Below are 25,005 nucleotides of genomic sequence, written 5' to 3' on the forward strand. Positions count from 1 at the left end.
GAAATGTTCTATTTACATACCCTGTGACCCGGCAGGCATCAGCAACTTGTAGCTATTGAGCACTGGTAGGACTGAGACAGTAGATTTTAAACTTTTTTAACTGTAACAATTAGACACACGTGGCTAGTGATTACTGTCAGCACAGGTAAAGGCAGAAAGCTTGGATTTGAACTCTACCCTCTTGCTCACTAGCTGGGAGATTCGGGGCAGACTGCTGCATCTCATGGAACCTCAGTTTCCTTAGCCATGAAATGGGATCATTATTTCTCTGAGGTTACCTTCTAGCCCAAATGAGCTCATTACATGAAAAGAACCAAAGCTCTATATAGGCAGAGAGAGCAGTTTCAGAAATGGGTGGAGCCTGGACTGCAATAGAGGTCTCTTGGGTTAGGGCCCTCGGCAGGACTAACGCCAGGGGCCAATCACGAAACTGTCTCTGGTGGGGACCCCAAGGCCCAAGTGCCAGCCAGATGGTCTTAGGGAAGAAAAAGCCTCACCTCCCAGCTTTTCAGGTATACACAGAGAGCACAGACCTCATGCACCCCCAGAGGGGCAAAAAGAGACTTTAATTAGGGGAGGGAGGATCCACCAGAATAAGAAAAGGTACAGCGAGCGTGGGAGCAGAGGAGCCAGAGCAGGCAGGAGGCCCCAGCCGGGAAGCTCTGGAGGACTCACCTCTCCACCTCTAGCACAGGCACTGCACTGACAGACAAGGCGAAACAGCGGCCCCTCTCAGCTGGGAGGGCACGAAGAGGCCCCTGCGGCCAGAGGTTGCCTAGCTTTCAGGCCCCAGCTCCTAGGCGTGGCTGGTGGCCACCAGTTCAGCCCTTGTCCCCAACCAGTGCTGGGTGGCCATCTTCAGGCAGAGCTCAGGAAGCTGGCAGAGGGTCTCCACCGCTTCTATTGGCTCAAGGAAATAAGAGAACGAGGGAGAGGAACTGGAGTCTGAAACCTCCCTCCCTCCCCACCTGTGGTGGCTCCAGGGAGGAACAGTAGTCGCCTTCTGGCTCCAGGCCCGCCCAGACCCACAGCAACCAATAAGGTACAATCACTGGGACCAGTCACAGCCACTGGAGGTGGAGGTTGTTTGTTTAAAAAAAAAAAAAAGACAAAAAGGTTACAGTCTCCTACAAGCACAGAGTTTTAAGTTTCAAGACGTTAAAAAAAAATCTGTCCCGGCCCAGGGGACTGAACATCAGAAGCCAGCCTGACCAGGCACATGTGGCCTTGGGGCAGGTCCACTGCTGCTTTGCTGCCCAGCTAGCAAGCACACCCCCCCCCCACATCTAATGCCCACCCCGACACCCAGCTCCCCTCCGCTGCTGCTGCCGCCGTCGCCACCGCTGCTCTGGGGAGTAACTCCAGGACGCCTTCGCAGAGACACGGGGGAGTCTGAGGGGGAAGGCCACGAGATCCAGCCAGATGCTTTAGAACTGTCAAGAGAACCAAGAGGCGGTGAATGATGTTATTACTGTATCCTTGCAGGCCTGCTCTGGGGAGGTGGGCTGATTTGAGAGCTGCAGCTGTACTCAGATCTCTGCAGGGCAGGGTTCGGTCTCAGGACACCCTGTGGGCACACTCTAATTTAGCCAGCATTCACCAGTGTGACCTTTGGGGCACTGGCCCTAAAACCTAGCACTGGACAAGGCAGAAAAATTAAGGGTGACGTGGGTTTTTCCACAGCTCCCCTTGGTCGTGCCACAAGGGCTGCCAGAAAGCCCTGTCACTGTGCCTTGCTTACTGAACTGAGGTTGCCTTCTTTAGAAATGGGGGCTCACATGCAAATGCTTGGGGATTCAGAGAGGGAGCCAGGATCTGGTACTCTGTGTCAAGCTCTGGGTGGTCCTCCAAGTAAGACAGGCCCTTGAAATGCTTTCTAACCTCAAATATCTCCCATGGCGCCTAGAACAGCCCTGGACATTTTATAGACCAGAGGTTGTGGACCAATGGCCCACGAGCTGAACTCAGCCCAAAGATGAGCAGTGTTTGGCCCACGGTTTAAAAGAATATGAATCAGTCGATATGAATATGAATTAGCCAACCTTGAAAATATAGTACACTGCACAAAGATCCAGATTTTGAGATTCTTTTGATGAAGCCACGGAGGGCCAGAGCTGTGCGGTGGTGATCCTCTTCAGGTGAGGCATGTGCTCACCAGATCCCCACACGGCCCGCCTCACTCATGTACATTACCGGCCCGACCCTTACATGCACCTGATGCCATTGTACTATCTTAGATCTTGAGTCTGAAAACTCCAATTCCTGGTTCCTTCACTTACTGGCTGAGGCACCTTGGACATATGACTTAACTTCCAGAGCCCAGATAACTCATCTATGAAATGGGGATGCCACCTGATTCAAAGATTGTTTTAGGTATTAAATGAGATACTTGAACGTACATTTTTAGCTGTATTACCACAGAAATGTACTTACTGTAACAACTAAATGACTGTCGAATGAATGACCCAAATACTAAATTGGGACAAGAACTATTTTTCTTCAGTTGAGTTCAGAGGCCTCGCAGTGCCCTGGCCATATAACCTTGTGCTACAATACAGGGAAAGCTTACTAGGCACCAGGTGATATGCTTTATACACATTTCTTCATTAATGCTCAACCACACTGAATGGTACGTATTAATTAACAGTCTCACTTCACAGCCGAGGAAACTGAGGCTTAGTCGAGAGGTTCTGTAACATGCCCGAGGAAGCAGTGGAGCCGGACTCACACATAGGTGGCCTGACTCCACGGCCTGTGTGACCTGAACAAGCGTGTTCCCCTGGCTGCACAGTACAGCTACTTTGTACACTGGCTGTCCTCAGTATAATTAAAGCCCAGGGGAAGCGGGTGTAATATCCATTTTCAGGAATCTGAGCTCCTCCGGGGCTGGATCTGTACGCACTGGTAGGAGTAAACACTAATTCTACCATCCAGGGATCATAGTTGACTCTGAGGGGAACATAACAACAAACCAAGGACTGTTTGGAAAAAGAAAAAAAAAAGAAGGCACATCGTGAATGACTAAAAAAGAACAACTGTGTCATCACTTCATCAGTGTAAACAATTCGTCCTCCTCAAAGGGCTGTAGTCCTTTCCGTCACGAAGCCACAAACAACTAAAGAGGGATCTGTAGGACTTAAGCCGTGAAAACGATGGAAAACAGGCTGAAGAAATCATGACTTTAAGCCTGAGAAGCAGATACCAAAGGAAACTATTCCAGTCTGTTTGAAAAGTGGAATTATACTCTGATTAACTGCCCTATACTCCTAGAAAATTCACATGTGGATTTAACTTGCCTCACTCGGGGATTGAACTAGATACAGGGAAGGACTGTGTACACTTTGAGATGTAGAAATGAGCGACTAAGAGAGGCATCACCCAGGACCCCGGAGATGGAAAATGCCCTGCAGCTCTCCAACATGAAGCACGGGCCCTCCCGCCCCAAGGAATCAGGCTGACCTGCAGCCCACCAGAGCTCCTAGAGGCCTCAGGAAATATTCACCCACCGTTGGCACCACTTTCCCACCAGATGCTAAATTCTCAGCACGACCCGTAGGTCTTTCTACTTCTGGAAACAAACCAGGAAGGCCCCTACACTTACATTCTTGAGGAACTCCTCGGCCACAATGCGCGCACGGGCATTGACCGACAGCTTCATCTCACTGATCTCCTTGTCGATTTCTTCCATGAAGTGGATCACAAAGTCCACCAACTTGTGTTTATACATCTGCTCTGTGTGGAAGTTGGTGATCAGAAAACTGATGTCATACCCCTAGGGAAGGAAGACAGTGGGGAGCAGGGAGAGAAGAAACAGGAGAGAATCAGCATCCTGGGGGCGCTGAGCTGGCCGTGCCCTCTACGTCCACTTAGCCACATGCTTCCAGCTGCTTGTGACCCTATCCCAAGCTACATGCCCTTCAGGCAGCAGCCCACCTGCTCTGGTGGGGTGTGTACGTTGGATCCAAGGAACCAACAGTTGGATCAACTAAACCCAGTTGAGAATTTTGTGTCTATCAGACATCTCTGGCAGACTATCTGTGGCACAGACAGTTGCATTCAGAATGAGTCAACGGAGAGTGAAGGGACTGGAAATCTTGTCAAAGAAGAATCTCTTCAAACAAAAGGAACATCTAGTCCAGAGAGAAGCGAAGATGCTGTGGGAGAAGGATGGGACTGAGGTCTTTAACTATCAGATGGGCTGTGTGTAGAAGAGCAATTTTATTTATTCTGGGTGGCCCTGGAGGTTAGATCTAGGACCAGAAATTTTAGCTCAGGATGAGGACGAGCTTGGCCAACATGTCTAATGTGTTTGACGATGGTGTTTGCTGCTCTGTGTGGTAGTTGCTTAGTCACTGCCAGAGAGTTGATCTGGCAGGGAGTCTGTAGAGAGCACTCAAGTACAAAGTCAGACAACAAGTGACCCAATGTCAACTGTGGCCTTGAGACTCTGATTCAGTTGGTGGCAGAGTTTAGATTTCTGATTCATCATGCCCTTTCTGCCGCTAGACTATAGGCTCTGGGAAGGTGCACAGTGCATCTCATCTTTTTTGCCTTTTCCATGGTTGAGGCAGACCCAGCCTCCGAAGCTGATTCCCCTTATTCCCACAACAGCCGAAACGAAGGCCAATTCTCACCCACGAAGGCCGTGGGTGCCCTACAGCTGGGGGAGCAGCAATCCCAGTTCTAGAAACAATCCCAGGCCAGTAACAGTTGATGCGGTAGTGGAATTCTGGGTATTACAAACATATGGATCACACAGTCTCACCTCCACTGGTTTCCTTCGGAGGATAAAGAAGTTCTCTGCTCTCATCATCATGAAGCGCATGAACTTGTGACATAAAATCTTCTCGATCTCATCAGCCTGGCGAGAGCAAAGGAGAAACGTGTTTCCCTAAAGCTGACACTCTAGGCCAACAGAAATCTGGAGCCTGGTCTTCTGACTGCAATTTCTCCCAGGTTCGCTGGAGGTAGTGGGGTTGGGTATTGGAACACCACCACCTGAACTCTGAATCGTGGGGTAACTGGTTGCCAACTGAAAAGAGGGTCTACTACATTAGGGCCCTCCAACTTAATGGGACGTTATCATGATCTTGCCTTCACCCATTCCAGAAAAGTAATTCTGGCAAGCCCACATCTTTTTTTAATTTTAATTTTTTGGCCACGCCGCATGGCATGCAGAGTTCCCCGACCAGGGATAGAACCTGTGCCCCCTGCAGTATAAGTGCAGAGTCTTAACCACTGGACCGTCAGGGAAGTCCTGGCAAACCCAAACCTTTTATCTGTTCCTTCCAGAGTCCACATCTATATTCAAAACTACCCTTTCCTTTCTTATTTCACTAGTGCTACATTTTCCAGTCTGTGATACATACTGTGAAGAATATCAGAGATAACCTTAGGTGGTCTCCACTTTAGTAACAATGAACATCAAACAAACCCCAAAGTTTCTCCCTGATGAACTCTCAACATTTCTGAAGGAAGAATTTTGATGCACAGGGCAGACACACCCTTAAGAGCCCCCAACACTTGTTAATCTCCCCTTTCAACAAACAGAGCAGGCCCTTGGCTTAGAGCTTTCTATAGGCAGAAGTGTCTAGTCTGAACTTAATAACCTTGTTGTTTTCAACGTGCTTGTTTTTTAGACTTGTCCTCAATTTGGCAAGTGGTATTGTTTTTCCATTTGTGGCACAAAGTTTCTTTTTCAAACAAATTTAAGTAGGAGAAAATAAGCTGGGCTTCCCTGGTGGCGCACTGGTTAATAATCTGCCTGTCAATGCAGGGGACACGGGTTCGAGCCCTGGTCCGGGAAGATCCCACATGCCACGGAGGAACTAAGCCCGTGTGCCACAACTACTGAGCCTGCACTCTAGAGCCCATGAGCCACAACTACTAAGCCCACGTGCCACAACTACTGAAGCCCACGCGCCACAACTACTGAAGCCCACGCGCCACAACTACTGAAGCCCACGTGCCTAGAGCCCACATACTGCAATGAAGAGTAGCCCCCACTTGTGGCAACTAAACAAGGCCCACGTGCAGCAGCAAAGACCCAACATAGCCAAGAAGAAATAAATAAATAAATAAATAATAAGTCAATAAGTTAATTGAAAGAAATCTATTAAGTAAAGAAGCGTCCAAGTAGTCGATAAATATGGCAGAAATTATGGTGGTAGTGGGAGTGTCAGACATTTGTGAAACACAGAGGAAAGATAAGAAATTACACTTCCTGAGACTCCCCTGGTGGCGCAGTGGTTAAGAATCCGCCTGCAAACGCAGGGGACATGGGTTCGAGCCCTAGTCCGGGAAGATCATGCTGCAGAGCTACTACGTTCATGCACCACAACTACTGGGCCCACACGCCACAACTACTGAAGCCTGTGTGCCTAGAGCCTGTGCTCCGCAACAAGAGGAACCACAATGAGAAGCCCGCACACTGCAAGGAAGAGTAGCCCCTGCTCGCCGCAACTAGAGAAAGCCTGTGCATGGCAACGAAGACCCAGCAGTGAAAAATAAACAAACTAAATTTATTAAAAAAAAAAGAAATTACACTTCATATTTTTACCCTAAATCTCCCTTTCGGAGTTTATGGCTATCAAATTGATACTGTTACTGCTTATTTTTCTGAACTGGACTTATCCTTCATTCCTTAGGAAAAGTTTTGTGACCTGACACCAAACTGGCCTGTAGCCTTGGCTGCTACATTTCCTGCCTTCTAATGCAGAGCAAGGCCTAGAAGATGGGGCTGATCTCTCTTTATCTACCGAGCTGATGAGTTTGGCAAATCATTTCCTGGTAATAGAACCTGGGTTTCTTTGCACCCTGAATCTGGCATGCTGATCTCTCACATGGGGGCCCCTGGCCTCCCGGTGAGGCAGGGGATCTGTGGTGAGCTCACCTGTTTCACAGCAATGCTGACCCGGACAGAGTTGATGGAGCCTTCAATCAGAACCTTTTCCTTCTCATTCCTGCTGATGGTCACAGGCTGTAGCAGGAGCTCTTTGCTACTCCTGAAAACACAAAATCACAGAGGCCTCTGTACTATAAAAGAACAGAATGGTCAAGGAGACCCCACAGCAGATCCTAGAATCACTATCTGGGACCACAGAGTCCAAGGAATAGGAGACTCACAAGCAGGGGTGCTCCAAGATGGGGGCAGCAAGCGTGTTCTCCAGCAGAAAGAGCACAGGCTCTGGAGTCAGGGCGAAAACGTTTTGAAATCCAGCCTCCTCTGTTACTTTCCTTGGGCAAGTTACCCTGTTGGAATCTCAACTTCCTCATTTGTAAAATGACTCTGATTCCTATTTCACTGCTGAGGACTGAGAGAGATCAAAAAGGGTCAAGTGTCTAACAGTGTGCCTGGCACACTGTAGGAGCTTTACAAATGACAGCTCTTATTTTCATAACTATAGGCAAACCCATACACTGTTTAGGGAATGAGGAGAGAACCTGCCTTAGAGAGAAGGACAAGCTAAAATCGAACAGTCTGGCCTCCTTTAATGATCAATCCAGAAGGATTCACTTGTTCAACATTAAGATCCCTCTCAGCTCAGTTCCCATTTTGATGTCCCTGGATCCCTGTGATGATAGTTGGTAGTTAACTATGGTGGTGCTATCTGGGAGCTATTATCCTTTAAAAATACCTATTGGAAACCATATATGTTAAGTAGCATAAAAGGGCACATCCTAACATCTTGTCAGTTTTCTTAAATTCAAATCATATCAACTTAGTGTGGTAACACTGCTTATCTCAGTTGTATATGTCCCAGATTAAATTTTAAAGGGGAAAAAGAATAATTATTTACAAAACATAAATTACATAAGAGAAAATAATCCCAAGTACGGAATATTTGGAGTAGACGACGGATGAGTCCATTTTTTTTTTGGGGGGGGGTGGTGGTGGGGGCAGAATCCTTGATCTTTAAATTAGAAAAGAATAGAGATGGCATCTCAGGTAACTAAATTCTTAGTCTACTCCTTAAACTGCCAGAGGGCTCACTAACTCCATGGGAGGTAATTCCCAAATGGCCCTACGCTGAGAAGTCACACCTTGTGTCAAGCAATCTTGGCTCCAGAGCAGCTTCTCCCCTGAGTTTTGTCCTGCCAACCCACTGACCCTATTTTCTGAACTTCAAATTGGGAACCATTGTTCATCTGGCAGCAAGACAAAAAATGTGAACTGTAGTTGTACTGACAGCTCCAGGATGGAAGTTACTCATGGCACACAGTCATCTCTGGGTGCTGCACCCATCAACCCCACCCCTTTTCCTTCCCTACCTGACTTCCACTTCGGGCTTGTTGTGTCGTTCTACCACCTGGGAGGAGAAATTCTCCAGGCAGAGGGCAGCCTGCAGTGTGGCCCGCACGGCACTCAGGTAGGGACGGAGAGTGGCAGTCTGTAGGAAAAAGGCCAACAGAGGATCAGAATCTGTCTCACCAAACCCACTGGTCCCCTAGTCCAGCTACACAGGAGCCAGGCAGTACTCAGGGTCCCTGACTCTCAGATACTACAGTAAACACAATAGACTAGGCCTTCAAGGTGCCTTTCATTCTAGGTTTAGAACAGTGGTTCTCAACGGGGGACCATTTTGCCTGCCAGGGGACATTTGGCAATGTCAAGACATTTTTCATTTTTACAACGTGGGGTGGGGCAGGGGTTACTGGTGTTGAGTAGACAGAAGTCAGGCATACTGCTAAATATCCTACAATGCACAACAAAGAATTATTCAGCCCCAAATACTGCTGAAGTTGAGAAACTCTGGTCTAGAAGCATACAGGTGAATGACTGTTTTCAATCTACCTTTTGAGCCAACAAATGTATAGATCTACAGTGTGCCAGCCTGGGAATTCAAAGATGATTAAGACCTTCTCTACCCTTAAAACAGCTCGACTAGGTCAGGAAAACAGAGAAAGTAACTATGATATAATGGGTAAAATGTAAACGAAATTTACAATTTTTATTTGCAAAAAAAATTGGTTTTGATTTGAAGATGGAAATAAGATTAGGAGGACTTTACAATGATAAAAAGTAGAATGACATTCCCAATAGAGGCAACGGTGTCTAGCTACACTGGCCTTCAGTTCCTTGTATTAGCCAAGTTTTTTCTCACCTCAGGCCTTCACACATGCCAAACCATCTATCTGCAGGCTTTTCTCCCCCTTCTTTGCCTAAGTCATCCTTTAGATCTTGGTTTATTCAGGGAAGGCCGCCTCCTTCCTCAGAGAGGCCTTTCCTGACTTCGCTCTTCATTGCACTTACTATAATTTACAGTGACACACCCTTTATATATCGTTCATAAAGTAATTTTCTCCTTCACTAAACTGTAAGCTCCATGGTCAACAGACCATGTCTATTTTATTCAAATTTACATACCCTGCACCTAGGTCAGTCAGCACCTTACATATACTCTGTCTTACTCAGTTTCTGTAGAATAAGTGAATGAATGAAAAAATAACTTAAGCAAGATCACAATAACAAAAAAGGGCAGTAAGAGTTCCAGAAGTAGTAATGAGTACAGTGTTGCCAGGAAGCATTTTAGATTCTATGGATGAGGCTGCAGTAGTAGCCTAGAGATTCATGGGGAATCTCAAATGCCAGGCTACTGAGTGTAGCTCTTCTTTTAAGGTGGCAAGGAACTGCTGGGGCTTTCTGAGGAGGAAGTTACATGACTACAGTTGCATGGCAACTCTGTGGAGAATGGACTGGAGGAGAGGGAAGTGAGAGAGCAGGCAGAGAAGATTATTTAAGGAGGGTAATGAGGGCTTGGCCTGGAGCAATGCAGGACAAGCAAGATTATCTCTGTCAAAATTCAGACAGCAAATCTGAAAAAGGTGCATTTTAGGTGGCCAGCCCTGTGGTGCCTGCCCTTTCAAAAATAGAACAGACACATTCTCGTGTAATATCTCAACAAGTTTGATGTTTAAAAAATCAAGAGGCATGGCCTAAATTAAAATAAAAAAAAGAATATCCCAGCTTTCTAGCTGACATAAGAGGACACAAAGGCGGAATAAGTAACACAAGAGGGTGAGCAAGTTTAGGGAGAGAAGATGAGTTTTGATCCAGAGATCTAATTTCAAGGTGTCTTCAAGATATCCAGGTGAACCTTGAACGAGAACCTTCCCAGGTGAACCTAGGAAGGTAGATTTAGGAGTCACCATAAATCACATGGTCACGAAAACCTGTACATTAAATAGGTATCACCAGAGAGAGTGCAAAGAGGGGAAGGTAGTGAGCCAAGTCTCAGTTGCCAGGAACACCCACAGTTATCAAGAGAATTTCCTGCAAGGGAGGGGTCAGCAGTATGAGAGCTTATATTCTACAGTAAGGCTGATACGGTTGAGTTCTGACCAGGAAGAGGTCTACGTAGAGGAAGCATAAAAGAGATCCTTCAGTGAGAAAGAAGCAAGGCTGGGGCAACATGAAGAGTGGGATAAGCAAGTGTGGAAGTTTCCCTGAGAGAACTGTGGGGTCAAGCGGGTAAGAGAGAACAGGGGAGTGTATTTAGTGAAGGTCTACTCTGGGTGGGGAGGTGGCCCTACTACGGGCTGCGGCTTACTACGTGCCTTCGAGGCGCTACCACGAACCTAGGAGAGCCCACTTCCGGCTTCCTCCATGCCTCAGTATCCCCCACCTGCTTCAAGGACCAGACTATGCAGCCGCAAGGCCTGCTTCTTACAAGGGCGTCCCCCGCTCGCCCCTTCCTCACCTCGGCCCCGCCCCGCCCTCTTTCTCCCAGCCTCAGGGTGCCCCCACACCCCCTGCATCCCTCGGCCCAGGGCCTCTCCGCTGCAAAGCCGCATCTCCCCCAGACCCAGATCCCTGAGACAGAACAGCGGGGGTCCCGGGCCCGGGGCCCGTCTCTCACCATCGCGGGCGCTGGCTGGGCCGGAAAGCGGAAGTGCGGAAGTGGCCAGTCCCGCGCCGCCTTCTCTTTCGCGAGAAGCGCAGCCGCAGTCTCCGCCCGGACGTCTGGACTGTACCATCAACGCTCCGAGCGGGGGAGGAGGAGGCTAAGAACATTTGGCCCCTCGGAAGTTTTCCCCCTAGGACTGTCTTGGTAGTTTTAGGCTCCTGAAGTGTAAAGTCACTACTCAAGTTTCTCCCGTTACCCACGGAGCTCTTGCTTGCGACTCTGGCCGTCTTGTCGTCTTTGCCGCCTTCTTCCCTCATAGCCATGCAATGGTGCAGCCCGGCCTCAGGTTGGGCACCATATTAGGACACGGCGAGGCGGAGGAGCCCTTCGATCCTTCCGGTTCTGCGCCCCCATCCTTTCTCCGGGCCCCTCCTACCTGCAGCCTTTGGGGCTCGACGGGACTAACAGCCCGGCAGAGAACCCGGCCGCCGAGCCCCGCCCCCCGGCGCCGGGCTGTTCCCTAGGGTCCGCGCGAGGCATACCCTCTCCACCCCACCTGCAGCGGGCTCGCTTGCTGCCCGCAAACCTCCATCCTCCGAAAGACACAGGGTCTGGCCCTCGCGTCTTTCCGCCCCCGCGTCAACTGCTGGGGCACCGCACATAGCCAGTTCCGGGGCGGTTGCTCGCACCGACCGGAACTCCCCGCCCCCTCCCGTGGCCGCGGGGCCGTGGGAGGCAGCAAGGAGGAGGTAGAGGGGGCGGAGGCCGCGGTAGGGTGTTCTTAGAGGACTGGGACCCTAAAGGCGGGACATTGGGGCGATCCATGGGTGGGGCCAGCCATTAACCAGCCCCACTTTTTCTGTGCCAGGCACTGAACTGAGCTCTTGACGGGCATCATCTCTTAATCCTCAGAACATCCCTGGGAGGTAGGTACTATTGTTACCCCATTTTACAGATTCAGACTAATTATGGGGAAACAGACTCAGGCTTCTTCTGCCCTATTTTACGGATGGAAAAACCGAGACTCAGGAGAGTTCATCAACATGTTCAGGGCTACATAAATAGAAATTGGTCAAGCCTGGGCTTGAATCCAGATATATCTGGCTTACCAGCCCACATATTTTACTATCAGGTCAAAGAGAAGGGGCAGAGGTGGGGAGGGGTGAGACAAGGAGAGGCTGGGAGGCACAAAGAACATTAAGATAATAAGTATGCGATGCTTGGAACTCTGGGGCTTTGCAGAATTCAGGAAGAGTGGAACTGCAGGGAAGCGCATCAGGAAGACAAGCGTAGTATACCATGGCGGTTAGGGGCACAGACTCAAAACTATCTGGATTCAAATTGCATGTTGGTAAGCTTGGACATGAACACACACAGAGTCTCAGTTTCCTCATCTGTAAAATGGAGATAAGCATGGTCCCTGCTCATGGGGTTGGGTGAGGAATTCAATGAGAAGCCAGTAATGTGTCTGCACCTCACTTGGCACACAGTAGGTGCTCTACGAGTAGGAGCTGTGCCATCAACCTTGTCAATAGGTTACTGAAGCCTGACTTTCTCCTGGATGGAAGGAGCCCTTGGGCTTTTCTTGTGCCACTTCCCCCCACCCCCCATCAGTGGTCCTTTCCTCTCCAGCTCCACAGCGTCCCCTATCCTGGGCCATGAGTGAGCTGAAGGACTGCCCCTTGCAGTTCCACGACTTCAAGTCTGTGGACCACCTGAAGGTCTGTCCCCGCTACACAGCAGTGTTGGCCCGCTCTGAGGATGATGGCATCGGTATCGAGGAGCTGGACACTCTGCAGCTGGAGCTTGAGACCCTGCTTTCTTCTGCCAGCCGACGCTTGCGGGTGCTTGAGGCCGAAACCCAGGTGATACCCCACAGAGGGTACATCACCAGGGATGGACTGTGACAAGTTATGGGTTAGCCTCATCTGCTGAGGCCTGGGTTACAGGAGCTTAGTGGGGAAGAGAGAGACCCAAACTGGGCTTGCGTGACATGGAAAATGTGCAAGAATGTGCATGATCCTCATACACTGCGAGATTTCTGATTCACTAAGCAACTAGTGACCCTCGCTCCCCACAATGTTCTGGGTCCTGTGCTAGTCACTAGAGGGAGGTAATTAGGACAGTTCTGGTCTTTGGGGAGTTTGCCAACTAAAGGGAAGGGGAGGTCAGACAAGTACCAGGAGAAGTGCTGTTGTGGTTAGGAGTACTGGGGGAACTGTAATGGGGAGGCCTGGATTTGAATCCTGACCTAAGCGCTTGCTAGCGTTGCTATTGCCAATGCTATATTCCAACGCTTGCAAAAGTTACCTCCTGCCTCTGAGGATCAGTTCTCCATCTGCCAAGTGGGCTGGATAACAGGAGCTACCTCAGAGCTTTTGTGAGAATTAAAAAGACTTTTTGCAAAGGCTCAGCCCAACGTCTCACACTAAATAAGCATGTCAAACATTATTTACTCGTATGACTCTCATTATTTCTATTTATGGCATAAATATTCTCTGAGCCCTGGGTGCCAGGTGCTATGCCAGATCCTGGGGACCAGAGATGGTTAAGATGAACTTCCTGGTCTCCAATAGCTTATAATCTTCTTGAAGAGACAAAGTATTCTGTTTATTCTAGTTATGACCAAACAACATGATTGGGCCTACAGTGGAGGTACGAAGTACCAGATACTCATAGAGGAAGAAGATGCCATTTTAACTGGACTTCAGAAGATGAATAAAATTAACTTGTGGTCCCTGGGAATCCACTGAAGCTTTTTGAGCAGGGCTGTGGCACAATCAGTTGTATTTTAGCATCTAAGAAGCTGGATAACTGATTCAGAAAAGGCTTCCCAGTTGTGGTGACATTTGAAGTAAAGGTTTGCTGGGAGGCACGCTTGCTTCCACCAGAAAGTTACCACCAGCGTATTTTCCTAGGGCTAATGTGCACTGAGATGTGATCTACTTGTTTGAACTGCCAAATGCTGTGTGACCAGCTTGGGTGCTACAGAGGTGAATCAATACAGACAAACAAGTGAATGGAATGATGAGAAATATATGAATAAAATCCTGTGAGATGGGCACAGAAAAGGAGCTGAGTTTTGCAGTATGAGTAGGCATTTGCTAGATAAAAAGGGGAGGGGGAGAGACGGCGCCTTCTTGAGTTCTAGATCCTTATTTTTCACCGGGAGACAGAGTTGTCCTGTGTCTTCCCTTCTCCCCCTCAGTGACAGTCTCTGAATTTCAGATCCTCACCGACTGGCAGGATAAGAAAGGTGACCGACGATTCCTGAAGCTGGGTCGAGACCATGAGCTTGGTGCTCCCCCCAAACATGGGAAGCCCAAGAAGCAGAAACTGGAAGGGAAGGCGGGACATGGGCCGGGCCCTGGCCCTGGGCGACCCAAATCCAAAAACCTTCAGCCCAAGATCCAGGAATATGAATTCACTGATGACCCAATTGACGTGCCACGTATCCCCAAGAATGACGCCCCCAACAGGTTCTGGGCCAGGGGACATAAATGGGCCTTGGGATTTGGGTATTGGAGGCTATGGAAGGGCCCGGGGGTTAGGCTGGTGGGGCAGGGGGCACCCCGTCAGGCTTTGCTTCTCTCTGCAGATTCTGGGCTTCGGTGGAGCCCTACTGTGCCGATATCACCAGTGAGGAGGTGCGCACGCTAGAGGAGCTACTGAAACCCCCAGAAGATGAGGCTGAACATTACAAGGTAGAGACCCCAGGCCTAGATAGACGTGATGGAGAACAAGAAGGCTCAGAGGTGCTTCAGAATCAGAGATCGCAGTGCTGTACATCATCTTCCTTCCCTGCCCTGCCTAGCCTCCCGTCTGTTCCATTAACCCACCCAGACACCCAAGTTCTAACTCTCAGCTTCCTCCCTTCTGCCCCATCCAAATGGTGACCACGTCCTAAGGCATCTTCTTCAGTGAGATCCTCCCTTTTTCTCGCATCGCCATCCCCTCTGCTTTGGCGCAAGCCTTCACCAGCTTTTACCTTAACAGCCTCTTAACACTTTCTTCCCTCCAGAGCAGGGGTCCCCAACCCCGGGGCCGTGGACCGGTAGCGGGCCGCAGCCAGTTAGGAACTGGGCCGCACAGCAGGAGGTGAGCAGCGGGCGAGCGAAGCTTCATCTGCCGCTCCCCCATTGCTGACGTCACCGCCTGAGCCACCCCCCCGGCCCCCCACCCTGGTCCATGGAAAAACTGTCTTCCACGAAACCGGTCCTGGTGCCAAAAAGCTTGGGGACTGCTGCTCTAGGGGGATTCTCTTTTTTTTAATATATAAAAATTTATTTTTTTATGATGAAAATAAAAAAGGTTCCATTAAAGAAAATGTAGAAAATACAGAAAAGTGTTGGTGGGAAATTCTCCCATAGCTCAGCTGTCATGTTCGGATGTGCTCATGACATGGCCTCCCCTGGCTCCCGTTACCTACAGAATCGAGTCCAAGCATCTCAGCCCTTGGTGGCACAGCCCCAGTGCCCCTCTCCAGTTTCCTTGGCCACACTCCCTCTCCACTGCTGTATTTATCAGCCCCCACGAGCACCTTGCCCTCACTCCAGGGTCCTTGCTGGTCTCTGGGCCTCTGCACATGCCCTTCTCCCCTTGGCAAACTAACACCCTTCGAGCCCCTGATCGCATGTTACCGCCACCAAAATGGCTTTGCAGATTCCCCAGCAGAAGGTTGGTCGGTCTTGTGTGCGCCACAGCACCTTGACCTACCTCTGTCACTTCACTTGTCTGAATTTTTAAAAAATTTATCTGAAAAGGTAATCCATACAGGCAGTAACAAGTTCAAGCAATGCGAAAGATATTTTCCTCTCACTTCTGACCCTAGGATCTATAGTTCTCTCTAGAGATAACAGCTGTCAACGGAAAAGGTCCATGTACACGCACCATTTTGCACCTTACATCTTGGAAATTGTTCTGTATTGCCGTCTGTGTGTTTCAGTTCCGTACGTACCTGGCTTCCTTACTAGGCTGTGAGTGTAGAGATTTTATCTCCTTTATCTCTTCTCACCTGTACCAGGCTCAGGCCTTGGCCCTGGGCTAGGTACTTGGGAAGACAGGTAAATGGAGCAATGAGGGATGAACGAAGAGCCTGTTGGCAGTCCCAAGCGCGCAGAGAGCCCCTGACACCCCAGGCATGACTGGCCTGTATTTACTGCTTTGGGACCGGATGGGATGTCTCCCACAGATCCCGCCCCTGGGGAAGCACTACTCCCAGCGCTGGGCACAGGAGGACCTGCTGGAGGAGCAGAAGGACGGGGCCCGGGCAGCAGCCGTGGCTGACAAGAAGAAAGGCCTCATGGGGCCACTGACTGAACTGGACACGAAAGGTAGGCCCCTCACCTCCCTGCCCACCCCAGGCCAGGACTTGAGTTCCTAGCACTTCAGCACACATGTCCATCCCTTCTCTACCCGATTCAGATGTGGATGCCCTGCTGAAGAAGTCTGAGGCCCAGCACGAGCAGCCGGAAGACGGGTGCCCCTTTGGTGCCCTGACGCAGCGACTCCTGCAGGCCTTGGTGGAGGTGAGCACCCCAACCCAAAACAAGAACTGTATTCACTCTGTTTCAATGTTTAATTTTTTATTGTTTATTGAAGTACATTATACATTTAGAAAGGTACATAGGTCATAAATGTACAGCTTGATCAGTTTTCACAAATGAGCACACTTACAGCCCCAGGACCACAAAAGAAAACATCATCAGTATTCTTGAAGGCCCTCTCATGCCCCTCCCAGTTTTTAACCTGCCCCCAAGGTAGCCGCTACTCCACAGTTACTTTTGCTGAGCGTTGGCTAAAGGCCCCGTGCAAGGGGCTTTCTACACATCCTCTCGTTAGAGGCAAAGACAGTGGTTAACCCCATGTTACACCCAACAAGGTCGAGGCTCAAAAAAGGGAACTGTTTGCTTGAGGTCACACAGCTAATACATAGAAGCAGGACTCAAACCCCAGGTTCAGGGTCCCTTTCTTTATGCCTGCTGGCTGCCCTTAGGCATATCTCTTCACCTCTTGAGCCTCAGTTTCCTGGCTGTCTCAAACACGATAGCGTCTTTCTCTCCCACGTCTTTCTGGGCACACGTTCCAGGTTGGCTGAGGTGGGGGTAGGGGGACATCTCCGTTCCACACCATCAGACGGGGACCCCACGTATGCTGGCTTTGCTGTCTTAAACATGCACTCTGCACAAGGTCACTCCAAGTGTGATTGCCACTCCAAGCCCACAGAAAAAGAGCAAAGAGGAGTGTGTGAAGGCCGTGGCCAGCTGTGGCTCTTATCTCTTCTAATCACTTTCCACTGGAGAGAGTTTGTCAGATGACCACCCCTGACTGCAGAGGAAGCTGGGAAGTGTGGTGTATCTGGGCAGCCATAAGCCCAGCTACTGTGGAAGAAAGGCAAGAATGGCTTTTGGACAGCTGGCAGCCTCTGCTGCAGCATGCTTAGCGCAGCGCCTGGTGCATTGCAAACGGAGCTAATATACCTTAGCTCTTCTCATTACCATTGTTGAGTGTTACTGTCACTCTTCTGTGCTCCCTTCTTTTGGTATCAGTACAAAATAAAGAATTTTTAAAATGATCAAAGTTTTTTAGAGTCGGTTTGGGAAGACTTCCCACAGCGGGTGGGATGAGAAAAATAAAAAGATATTTCTGGTATGTGAAGACTGTCCGTGTAGGACAGAGGGGGGCAGGAAAATGGTAATACTATAGCTCTTTCTCCCTCCATCCATTTCTGTGCTCTTCTAGGAAAATATTATTTCCCCCATGGAGGACTCTCCTATTCCGGACATGTCTGGAAAAGAATCAGGGGCTGACGGGGCAAGCACCTCTCCCCGCAATCAGAACAAACCCTTCAGGTGAGTGACATCCTGTCCATGCCTCACAGTCTGGCCTCTGCTTCTGTTGACTTTTGTCCATCCCAGCATGGGTGGTCTTCATTAATAGAGAGACTGAGGACATTTTGATAAAGACCAATAGAAGTCAGATGTGCGTGCTGGGCCAGGATTTCCACATGCACAGGCTTAATACAGGGTTTTCATCATGGCCCTGTTCTTACTGTAAACAACCGAAATGTCCACCTGGAGGAGACTGGTTGGCTAAATTGTCGTAACTCCATCTGATGAAATAACTTGCAACTGTTAATCATACTAGAGAAATATAGTTAACTGACAGCAAAGATGTAAACAACAGAGTGATAAGTGGAAACTGTCAGTTGTAGCACAATACAGACAATGTGATCCTATTTTTACTTAAGATATATTTAAATGTTGGTACATGGCGGGGAAAAGCTAAAATAATACATTAAAAAAGTGGGAATAATATGTAACAAAATCTGGAATACGTATAGTATTTATATAAGAACATAAAATACATATTTTTATGTATATAACGTAACATCTGGTAAGAAGATGGTAATATATATAATAGTAACAGACAACAAAATAGTGATTCTCTTTGGGTCGTTAGCATTGTAGGTTTTTCTGTATTTTATATTACATAGCATATCGATATGTGTTGCGTATGTTTACAACAAGACCAGATGTGTCTGTCTCTATATTTTTATGTGTAGATAGATAGAGAGGCAGTGCCCAAAGAGAAAGGAAGGTGTTCACTAACCTTGGGCACCTCAGAGCGGTCCCCCTTGCAGGCTGGCCCTTGAGCTGAGCACTGCCTTTGCCTGCAGTGTGCCGCATACCAAGTCCCTGGAGAGCCGCATCAAGGAGGAGCTGATCGCCCAGGGCCTGCTGGAATCTGAGGACCGCCCTGCAGAGGACTCGGAGGACGAAGTTCTGGCGGAGCTGCGCAAACGGCAGGCCGAGCTGAAAGCGCTCAGTGCCCACAACCGCACCAAGAAGCACGACCTGCTGAGGTGAGTATGGACAGGATGCCCGGGCCAGGGCGTGGCCAGCGAGGCCTTGGCCATGCTGGTGACCTTCCGGGAGCTTTACGACAGGCTTTCCAAACCCAGCAGGGCCTCTAAATCACCCGGAGGGCTTTGAAAAAAATGTCAGTGCCGGGCACCACCCCACTGGTTTTGTCTCAAACAGATTCTTATTCCACAGACTACAGCTCAGGCATCTGTGACTTGTTTATTCACTTCTAATTGTGGTAACAACAAATAACACAAAATTTACCCTCTAAACCATTTTCAAGTGTACGGTTCAGTGGTGTTAACTGTATTCGCATTGTTGTGTGGTTTACTTTTAAGTCTTTCCATGCTTAACTTTCTTTCTCCCCCAGAGTTTTATTGTGAAAAATTTCATACACACAGAAACTCTGACAGAGTAGTACAGTAAACACCAGTATACTCTCCACCTCAGTTTATCAACTGTTAATATTTTCTTGAGCATCTGTGATTACTACCAGCCCCTCACCAGGAACTGACCAGTGTTTTCGTGCGATGTCATTCATTTTCTATTCATTCCTATCCATCTTGCCCTGCACTCCTCACAACAAGGGTGCAGGTGGTATCTGTAGGGAGATCGTGGTAGTGGCTACCCTTTTCTTGGGAAGACAGAGAAGCAGCCCAACTAAGTCCCCTTGCTCCTCGTAGGCAGGTGCTGTGTCTCCGCCTCACAGAGCCCCAGCAGAGCAGGGCACGCTCGTTCACTTGGCCACCTCTGCCTGTCTCTTAGACGTTGTGCTGGGTTAGGAAGAGAGGCAGGGCAAAGGGCTTGCAGTCACCACGTGAGTGGCTGGTAAAGACGTGCATCATTAGAAGGAGAAGTTGCTGGCAAGCTGCTAGGGTATTTAAGGATGAGGGTATACTGAGTGCCTACCGTGTACCAGGGGCTTTATGTACACCCTCTTACTTAATCTCTGCTATAGCCCAGGGAGTAGGTGGTAGTGTTCGCTGTTTACCAAATAAGGAAATAAAGGCCCAGTGAAATGAGTGCTCTGCTGAAGGTCACACAGCCAGTTAACAGCTAAGCTGTGACTGGAGCCCAAGACTGAATCCAGAGCCTCTTTCTAGTTCCCTTTCAAGGGCTAGAAGAGGAAAATACAGATGAAAGAGTACTGAGGAAGGGAGGGGGCGGGAGAGAGAGAGAGGTGGGGATGTGCAGCTACAGAAGTAATGGGCAGTGAAGGAACTAGCTTGGCTATCAGAAGGCCAGCGTGCAGCCCTCAGCCCTGCATGGGTAGCTGCAGGGCCTTAAGCAAGGCATCTCCTGCCCTGAGCAGCAGCTTCCCCTTCTGAAAACAGGTTGGACTAGACAGATCTCTAAGTGACCTTCCAGCTCCACCATGAATTGAATTTATAGGTCAGGTTCCATTCGGAGGGGTCAGTTTGGTATCTCACTCACCTCCTGTAGACCTCAGGCTGTCTAGACCCTTAGGTTGCTCTGGAATTTGGTTGCTGAAGTAAAAGCAGGTCTTCTGCTGGCACCAGAACACTTTTTTTTTTAAATTAATTTATTTCATTTATTTATTTTTGGCTGCATTGGGTCTTCGTTGCTGTGCACGGGCTTTCTCTAGTTGCAGAGAGCTGGGGCTACTCTTCATTGCGGTGGCTTCTCTTGTTGCAGAGCACGGGCTCTAGAGCGCAGGCTCAGTAGCTGTGGTGCACGGGCTTAGTTGCTCCACAGCATGTGGGATCTTCGCGGACCAGGGCTCGAACCCGTGTCCCCTGCATTGGCAGGTGGATTCTTAACCACTGCGCCACCAGGGAAGCCCCCAGAACACCTTTTAAAGAATATTGTTTGGAGGAAGCCTGCCTTGATTCAGATCTCCTCCTCACTAGTTGTGGGATCTTGGGGCATTTCTTATCCTCCTTGAGCCTCAGTTTCCTCACTGGTAACATAGGAATAATAGTACCTACCTCACAAGGTTGTTAGGATTAACTGAGCTGATATTTTTGAAGAGGTAGTACCTGGCACAGGGCACCATGTAAGCGTGGCTCAATAACTTTGCTATTTGGTATGAAATGGTCCACAGGAGTGGCAGCCCTGGGTAGTGGGGTGGGCTCAGTCTGGAACAGGGAGGAGCCCTATCCTGGTGGGCTTCCCATGGCACCTGGCCGGCTGGTCCCCACAGGCTGGCAAAGGAGGAGGTGAGTCGGCAGGAGCTGAGGCAGCGGGTCCGCATGGCAGACAATGAGGTCATGGACGCATTCCGCAAGATCATGGCTGCCCGGCAGAAGAAGCGGACGCCCACCAAGAAGGAGAAGGACCAGGCCTGGAAGACTCTGAAGGAGCGTGAGAGCATCCTAAAGCTGCTGGACGGGTAGCTCTCACCCCTGCCTCAGGCTGCCTCCCCCCGGCTTGGGAGGGGGAGGCCCACTTCCTTCTTTGGGCTGCCAGAAGCCTCAGCCTGTGGCTGCCTGTCTAATGGCGACAGTCTCTAGAAGCTGTGACCCTTCTCTGAGGTCTTTTGGCCCAGCTCTGTACAGCCAGGACACGAGAGGCCCTGCTGGGCTGGCCTGGGGCCCAGTCTCTGCTTGGTCCCCCAAGATGGGGGGGCTTCATTTCTGGGTTGTCCTCGTCCCCCTCTTCACCATCTCCCTCTCCCCTACCCCTTTCACCCTCAAGGACTTCTCCCTTGTGGTTTTGTAAAGTACCAACTTAAGAATAAAGTGACTGGTGTGGTTTTTTTTAAAAAGCATCCAGAATCTTTGTCTGTTATTGTGGGGTAGAAAGGAACTTGTGTGGGTGGCATAGTTTAGGAGGGCATGCTTGAGGGCTCTCAGCCTGTGGCCACTCGCCTAGGTCATTCGTTCAGGGAGAACGTTCTGAAGATACTTGTGGCCACAGGTAACAGAACACCCCAGCTCAAGGTGGTTTAACAAGGAAGTGTGTTAGCTAGGGGTTTGGTGGTCCTGGGGCAGCGTGGCACCCAGGGTTAGCCAATCTCCAGCAACTCAACAAGGCCATCAAGGGTCCAGGTGTCTCCACACTCCCACGGTGTCAGCTTTTGCCTAAAGTAGGTTCCCTTCCAGCTGTGCAGTGGCAGCCAGTAGCAGTTGATGGAGGCCAAATGCTTCCTCATTTCTGTCCAGCACGCGAGAGGGCAGGAAGGCGCCAGCTGGCTTCCATGCCCACCCAAAAGAGCAAGAAGCCTTTCGCAGACACCCTTGTGTCTCACCAGCCCAAACTAGGTCCTACGTGCCCATTTTTGAACCAGTCACTGGCAAGGGATGACTCTAATGGGTTTAAACTACTCTCCGTGAAAATGGAATCAGCTTCCCCACTAAGCCTAAGGCAGTGGGGAGACAAGGTGGAACCCGACAAAGATCTGAAGAGGAAGGGGAAATGCATGCTGGATAGGCCACCAAGAGCGTGCCTTCCACAGCCCCGGTTAGGAAGCTAGGCCTGGGAGTCACAGATGAATAAATACACTCTCGTCCCTGCCTCCAGTTGTTCCCAAACTATGGTGTCAGAGAGTCGGAGAATAATTTGCAATTTACTGTGGGAAGGTTGAGGTCCACGTGGAGGAGGGGAGGGGAAGCTTCCCTGAGGAACTGACCTAGGAACTGAACCGTAGAGAAGGATGGCCAGGACGGCCAACATTCTTGTGTGCCCAGCACCTCTCCTATTGGAGAACTGTCCCCTCCCCACTCCATGTAGCTCTGTGGGGCTGTCAAACTCGTGGATACATGGCCCTAGCTTGGCCAATCTCAGTCCACCATCCCTCTAGCCACAGTGATTGATCCAAAGAGTGGGCATGTGACCCAAGCTGGGCCAATCAGAGGCCTTCCATAAGATTGCTCTATGGATGTGGAAAGAAAGGAGGATTTCTCTTCCTTTATATGAAAAACTATAAAATACAAGCTTGAACCACCCAGTAACCCATTTTCCTGCCACATGGAAGAGTCTGCCTGAGAATAAAGCCAATACAGAGGAGCAGAGCCAGGAGATGGAGAAGACAGAGCACTCATGATGTACCTGGAGCCCTGGATCCTCCATTAGAGTTCAGCTATATCCACCCACAAATGCTTCTTTTGGCTTAAGCTAGTTTACTTTGGAGGTGTTATCTGTCAACTGAAGAAGACCTAATAAAAGCGGATTTTGGCAAAAAGAAGGGTGGAGTAGGGTCCTTCAAGAAATGACAGCGTGAGGATCTGCCTCCTGCTACGTGGCGGTGGGGGAGGGGTGAGGGTCGGGGGGCACGGCTGCAGATTTTCAGTGACCCACTGACCCTAGCTTGTGTACAGTCTTCTCAGAAAAAACACCCACACTTAATTTCTGAAATTAAGTGCTCAGTAAATTCAGTCCTTTACAAGGCACTGTTCAACTCGTTAAGCTACTGAATCTTCTCAACTATCCCTCATGGTAGGAACTAATAACATCCCATTCACAGATAAGGAAGCTAAGTCAGGAGTTTACATGTGTTGCTTGCTCAAACAATTGATTAGTGGTCGAGCCAGGTTTCAAGCTCAGTTCATCTGACTTGCGCACAGAGCCTCTTTATTACACAGTGCATCAGGGCCCCACTTCCTTATAGTCTGTGAATGGTACTTCCAGGCTCAGGCAGTGCACAACCTGTGCAACCATACATGGCAGCCCTGCCTACAGACCCCCTGTTCTTAATTCACTACTCATTTCCATGTCCATTAGACCAGACCATAAGTATGGTAGGCGTTGTTAATAGAGTGTTCCAGGAACAGAGACAGATTTGTGGAGGAGGTAGGATGGCAGCTGAGGTCCCAAAATTAGGTAGAATTGTGAGAGAGGAAGGTAGATATAATAAATAGAAGGAAAAACCCTAGAAGAGTGACTGGGCCTGATTCATTAGGGGAAAAACTTAACTTTCTTATCAGTTGTGAGAATTCTAGTTATTCTAGTTATTCTCTATTGTACACCTACTATCTGCCTAGTACTGTGCTGGGCCCTTTCCTCCCATGTCTTATTTGATGCTCACCACACATCTGCAAGGTGAGTAGTAACATCCCTACCCTGCAGAGGAGGACATCAAGGCTAAAAAAGGTTCACTGCCTTCTGAGGCTACACAGCCTTGGTGCAGGAACAGTTACCACCATGATAGCACCATCCCTGGCAGAGTTGACAACCGCAGCAGGACAGGGAGTCCCTTCTTATGGCCATACCCATGTCCGCTGGAGCCAAAGAAGGCTTCCTTTATGGGGTTTGGAGAAAGCTGGGTTCCCTGTGATGAGGGGGAGATTAGTTCCAGCACCTCAAGGTTCCAATTTTATTTGTTTATTATTTTATTTTTTGGCCGACCCCACGGCTTGCAGGATCTTAGTTCCCTGACCAGGGATTGAAACTGGCCCCAGCAGTGGAAGTGTGGAGTCCTAACGACTGGACCTCCAGGGAATTCCCTAGGCTCCAATTTTAATTTGAAACAATATTGACACTTTATCACCAGTTTGGTGAAAAAGTCTTTTGTGTCTTGGCCCTGAAAATCATCCACCAGCATTGTTTACCAGAGTCCCAAATGCCTTACAACTGACTTTCAGAAACACCAGGGTGAGTGCGAACAGGATTGGGTAGAGATTAAGCCCTGGCATAGGGAACATGACGCAGCATGGGTCCCCAGGCCAGTTCTGGGGAACTGACTGTTAGATGCTGGGTCCCAGGTGACTTCTGGTAAGAAGGAAGCAATGGGAGACTTCCCTGGTGGCACAGTGGTTAAGAATCTGCCTGCCAATGCAGGGGACACGGGTTCAAGCCCTGGTCCAGGAAGATCCCACATGCCATGGAGCAACTAAGCCCACGAGCCACAACTACTGAGCTCATATGCCACAACTACTGAAGCCCACGTGCCTAGAGCCCACACTCCTCAACAAGAGAAGTCACCGCAATGAGAACCTGGTGGCCTAGTGGTTAGGATTCTGGGCTTTCACTGCCGTGGCCTGGGTTCAATCCCTGGTGGGTGAACTGAGATCCTAAAGGCCACAGGGCACAGCCGAAAAAAAAAAAAAAAAAAAAGGAATGGCTGGAACTTTGTGGAAAAATGGTCAGAGGGTAAATTCCTTTCCTGATCTGTGACTGAGGACTCAAAGGAGAGAACTAAGCACAAATGGATCATAACTCACTTGTTTGTGTATTAACTCACTCATCATTTCTTCTCTTCACTCACCTCATTGATTTATTCACTCCATCTACCTGCCTCCTTTTCCTCATTCATACTTTTGTTTCCTTACTCAGTGACCCTGTTACCGTGGCTAAGAGCTATGTAGGTGACTAAGGCTTCAGAGAAGGGAAGG

General features: G+C 49.3%; 2 protein-coding genes across 5 annotated transcripts; one reads left to right on the plus strand and one right to left on the minus strand.

Annotated features, from left to right (window-relative positions):
- Nucleotides 1-534: 534 nt before the first annotated feature.
- Nucleotides 535-11,015, minus strand: ARPC4 (actin related protein 2/3 complex subunit 4). Its single transcript, XM_060161248.1, has 6 exons — nucleotides 10,860-11,015; nucleotides 8,272-8,390; nucleotides 6,893-7,004; nucleotides 4,766-4,861; nucleotides 3,602-3,772; nucleotides 535-1,433 (listed from the first exon to the last, which is right to left on the minus strand). The coding sequence occupies exons 1-6, from the start codon at nucleotides 10,860-10,862 to the stop codon at nucleotides 1,428-1,430; spliced, it is 507 nt and encodes a 168-aa protein (XP_060017231.1). The 5' UTR covers nucleotides 10,863-11,015; the 3' UTR covers nucleotides 535-1,427.
- A 212-nt stretch (nucleotides 11,016-11,227) lies between these two features.
- On the plus strand, nucleotides 11,228-21,443 carry TADA3 (transcriptional adaptor 3). Of its 4 annotated transcripts, none has more exons than XM_060161239.1 (10): nucleotides 11,228-11,617; nucleotides 11,716-11,773; nucleotides 12,480-12,712; nucleotides 14,076-14,326; nucleotides 14,446-14,551; nucleotides 16,039-16,180; nucleotides 16,272-16,375; nucleotides 17,589-17,698; nucleotides 18,490-18,711; nucleotides 20,877-21,443. In XM_060161239.1, exons 3-10 carry the CDS (start codon nucleotides 12,506-12,508, stop codon nucleotides 21,067-21,069), a joined length of 1,335 nt encoding a protein of 444 aa, XP_060017222.1. In that variant the 5' UTR covers nucleotides 11,228-11,617; nucleotides 11,716-11,773; nucleotides 12,480-12,505; the 3' UTR covers nucleotides 21,070-21,443. The 4 variants fall into 4 exon arrangements, with proteins under 4 accessions (XP_060017222.1, XP_060017221.1, XP_060017224.1 ...); XM_060161238.1 differs by having other exon boundaries at nucleotides 11,228-11,596; XM_060161241.1 differs by having other exon boundaries at nucleotides 11,230-11,596; nucleotides 18,526-18,711.
- The last annotated feature ends 3,562 nt before the right edge of the window (nucleotides 21,444-25,005 follow it).

The sequence above is a fragment of the Lagenorhynchus albirostris genome, chromosome 10 (assembly GCF_949774975.1).
Source record: "Lagenorhynchus albirostris chromosome 10, mLagAlb1.1, whole genome shotgun sequence".
NCBI classification, from domain to species: Eukaryota; Metazoa; Chordata; class Mammalia; order Artiodactyla; family Delphinidae; genus Lagenorhynchus; species Lagenorhynchus albirostris.

Coding starts and splice junctions, on each gene's coding strand:
- ARPC4 (XM_060161248.1), bottom strand. Junction 7,005..8,271: donor AAGCCCGAAGTGGAAGTCAG/GTAGGGAAGGAA, acceptor TTGTGTTTTCAG/GAGTAGCAAAGAGCTCCTGC. Junction 3,773..4,765: donor TCCGAAGGAAACCAGTGGAG/GTGAGACTGTGT, acceptor TTCCTTCCCTAG/GGGTATGACATCAGTTTTCT.
- TADA3 (XM_060161239.1), top strand. CDS start 12,506: ATGAGTGAGCTGAAGGACTGCCCCTTGCAGTTCCACGACTTCAAGTCT. Junction 12,713..14,075: donor TGCTTGAGGCCGAAACCCAG/GTGATACCCCAC, acceptor TCTGAATTTCAG/ATCCTCACCGACTGGCAGGA. Junction 14,552..16,038: donor ATGAGGCTGAACATTACAAG/GTAGAGACCCCA, acceptor TGTCTCCCACAG/ATCCCGCCCCTGGGGAAGCA.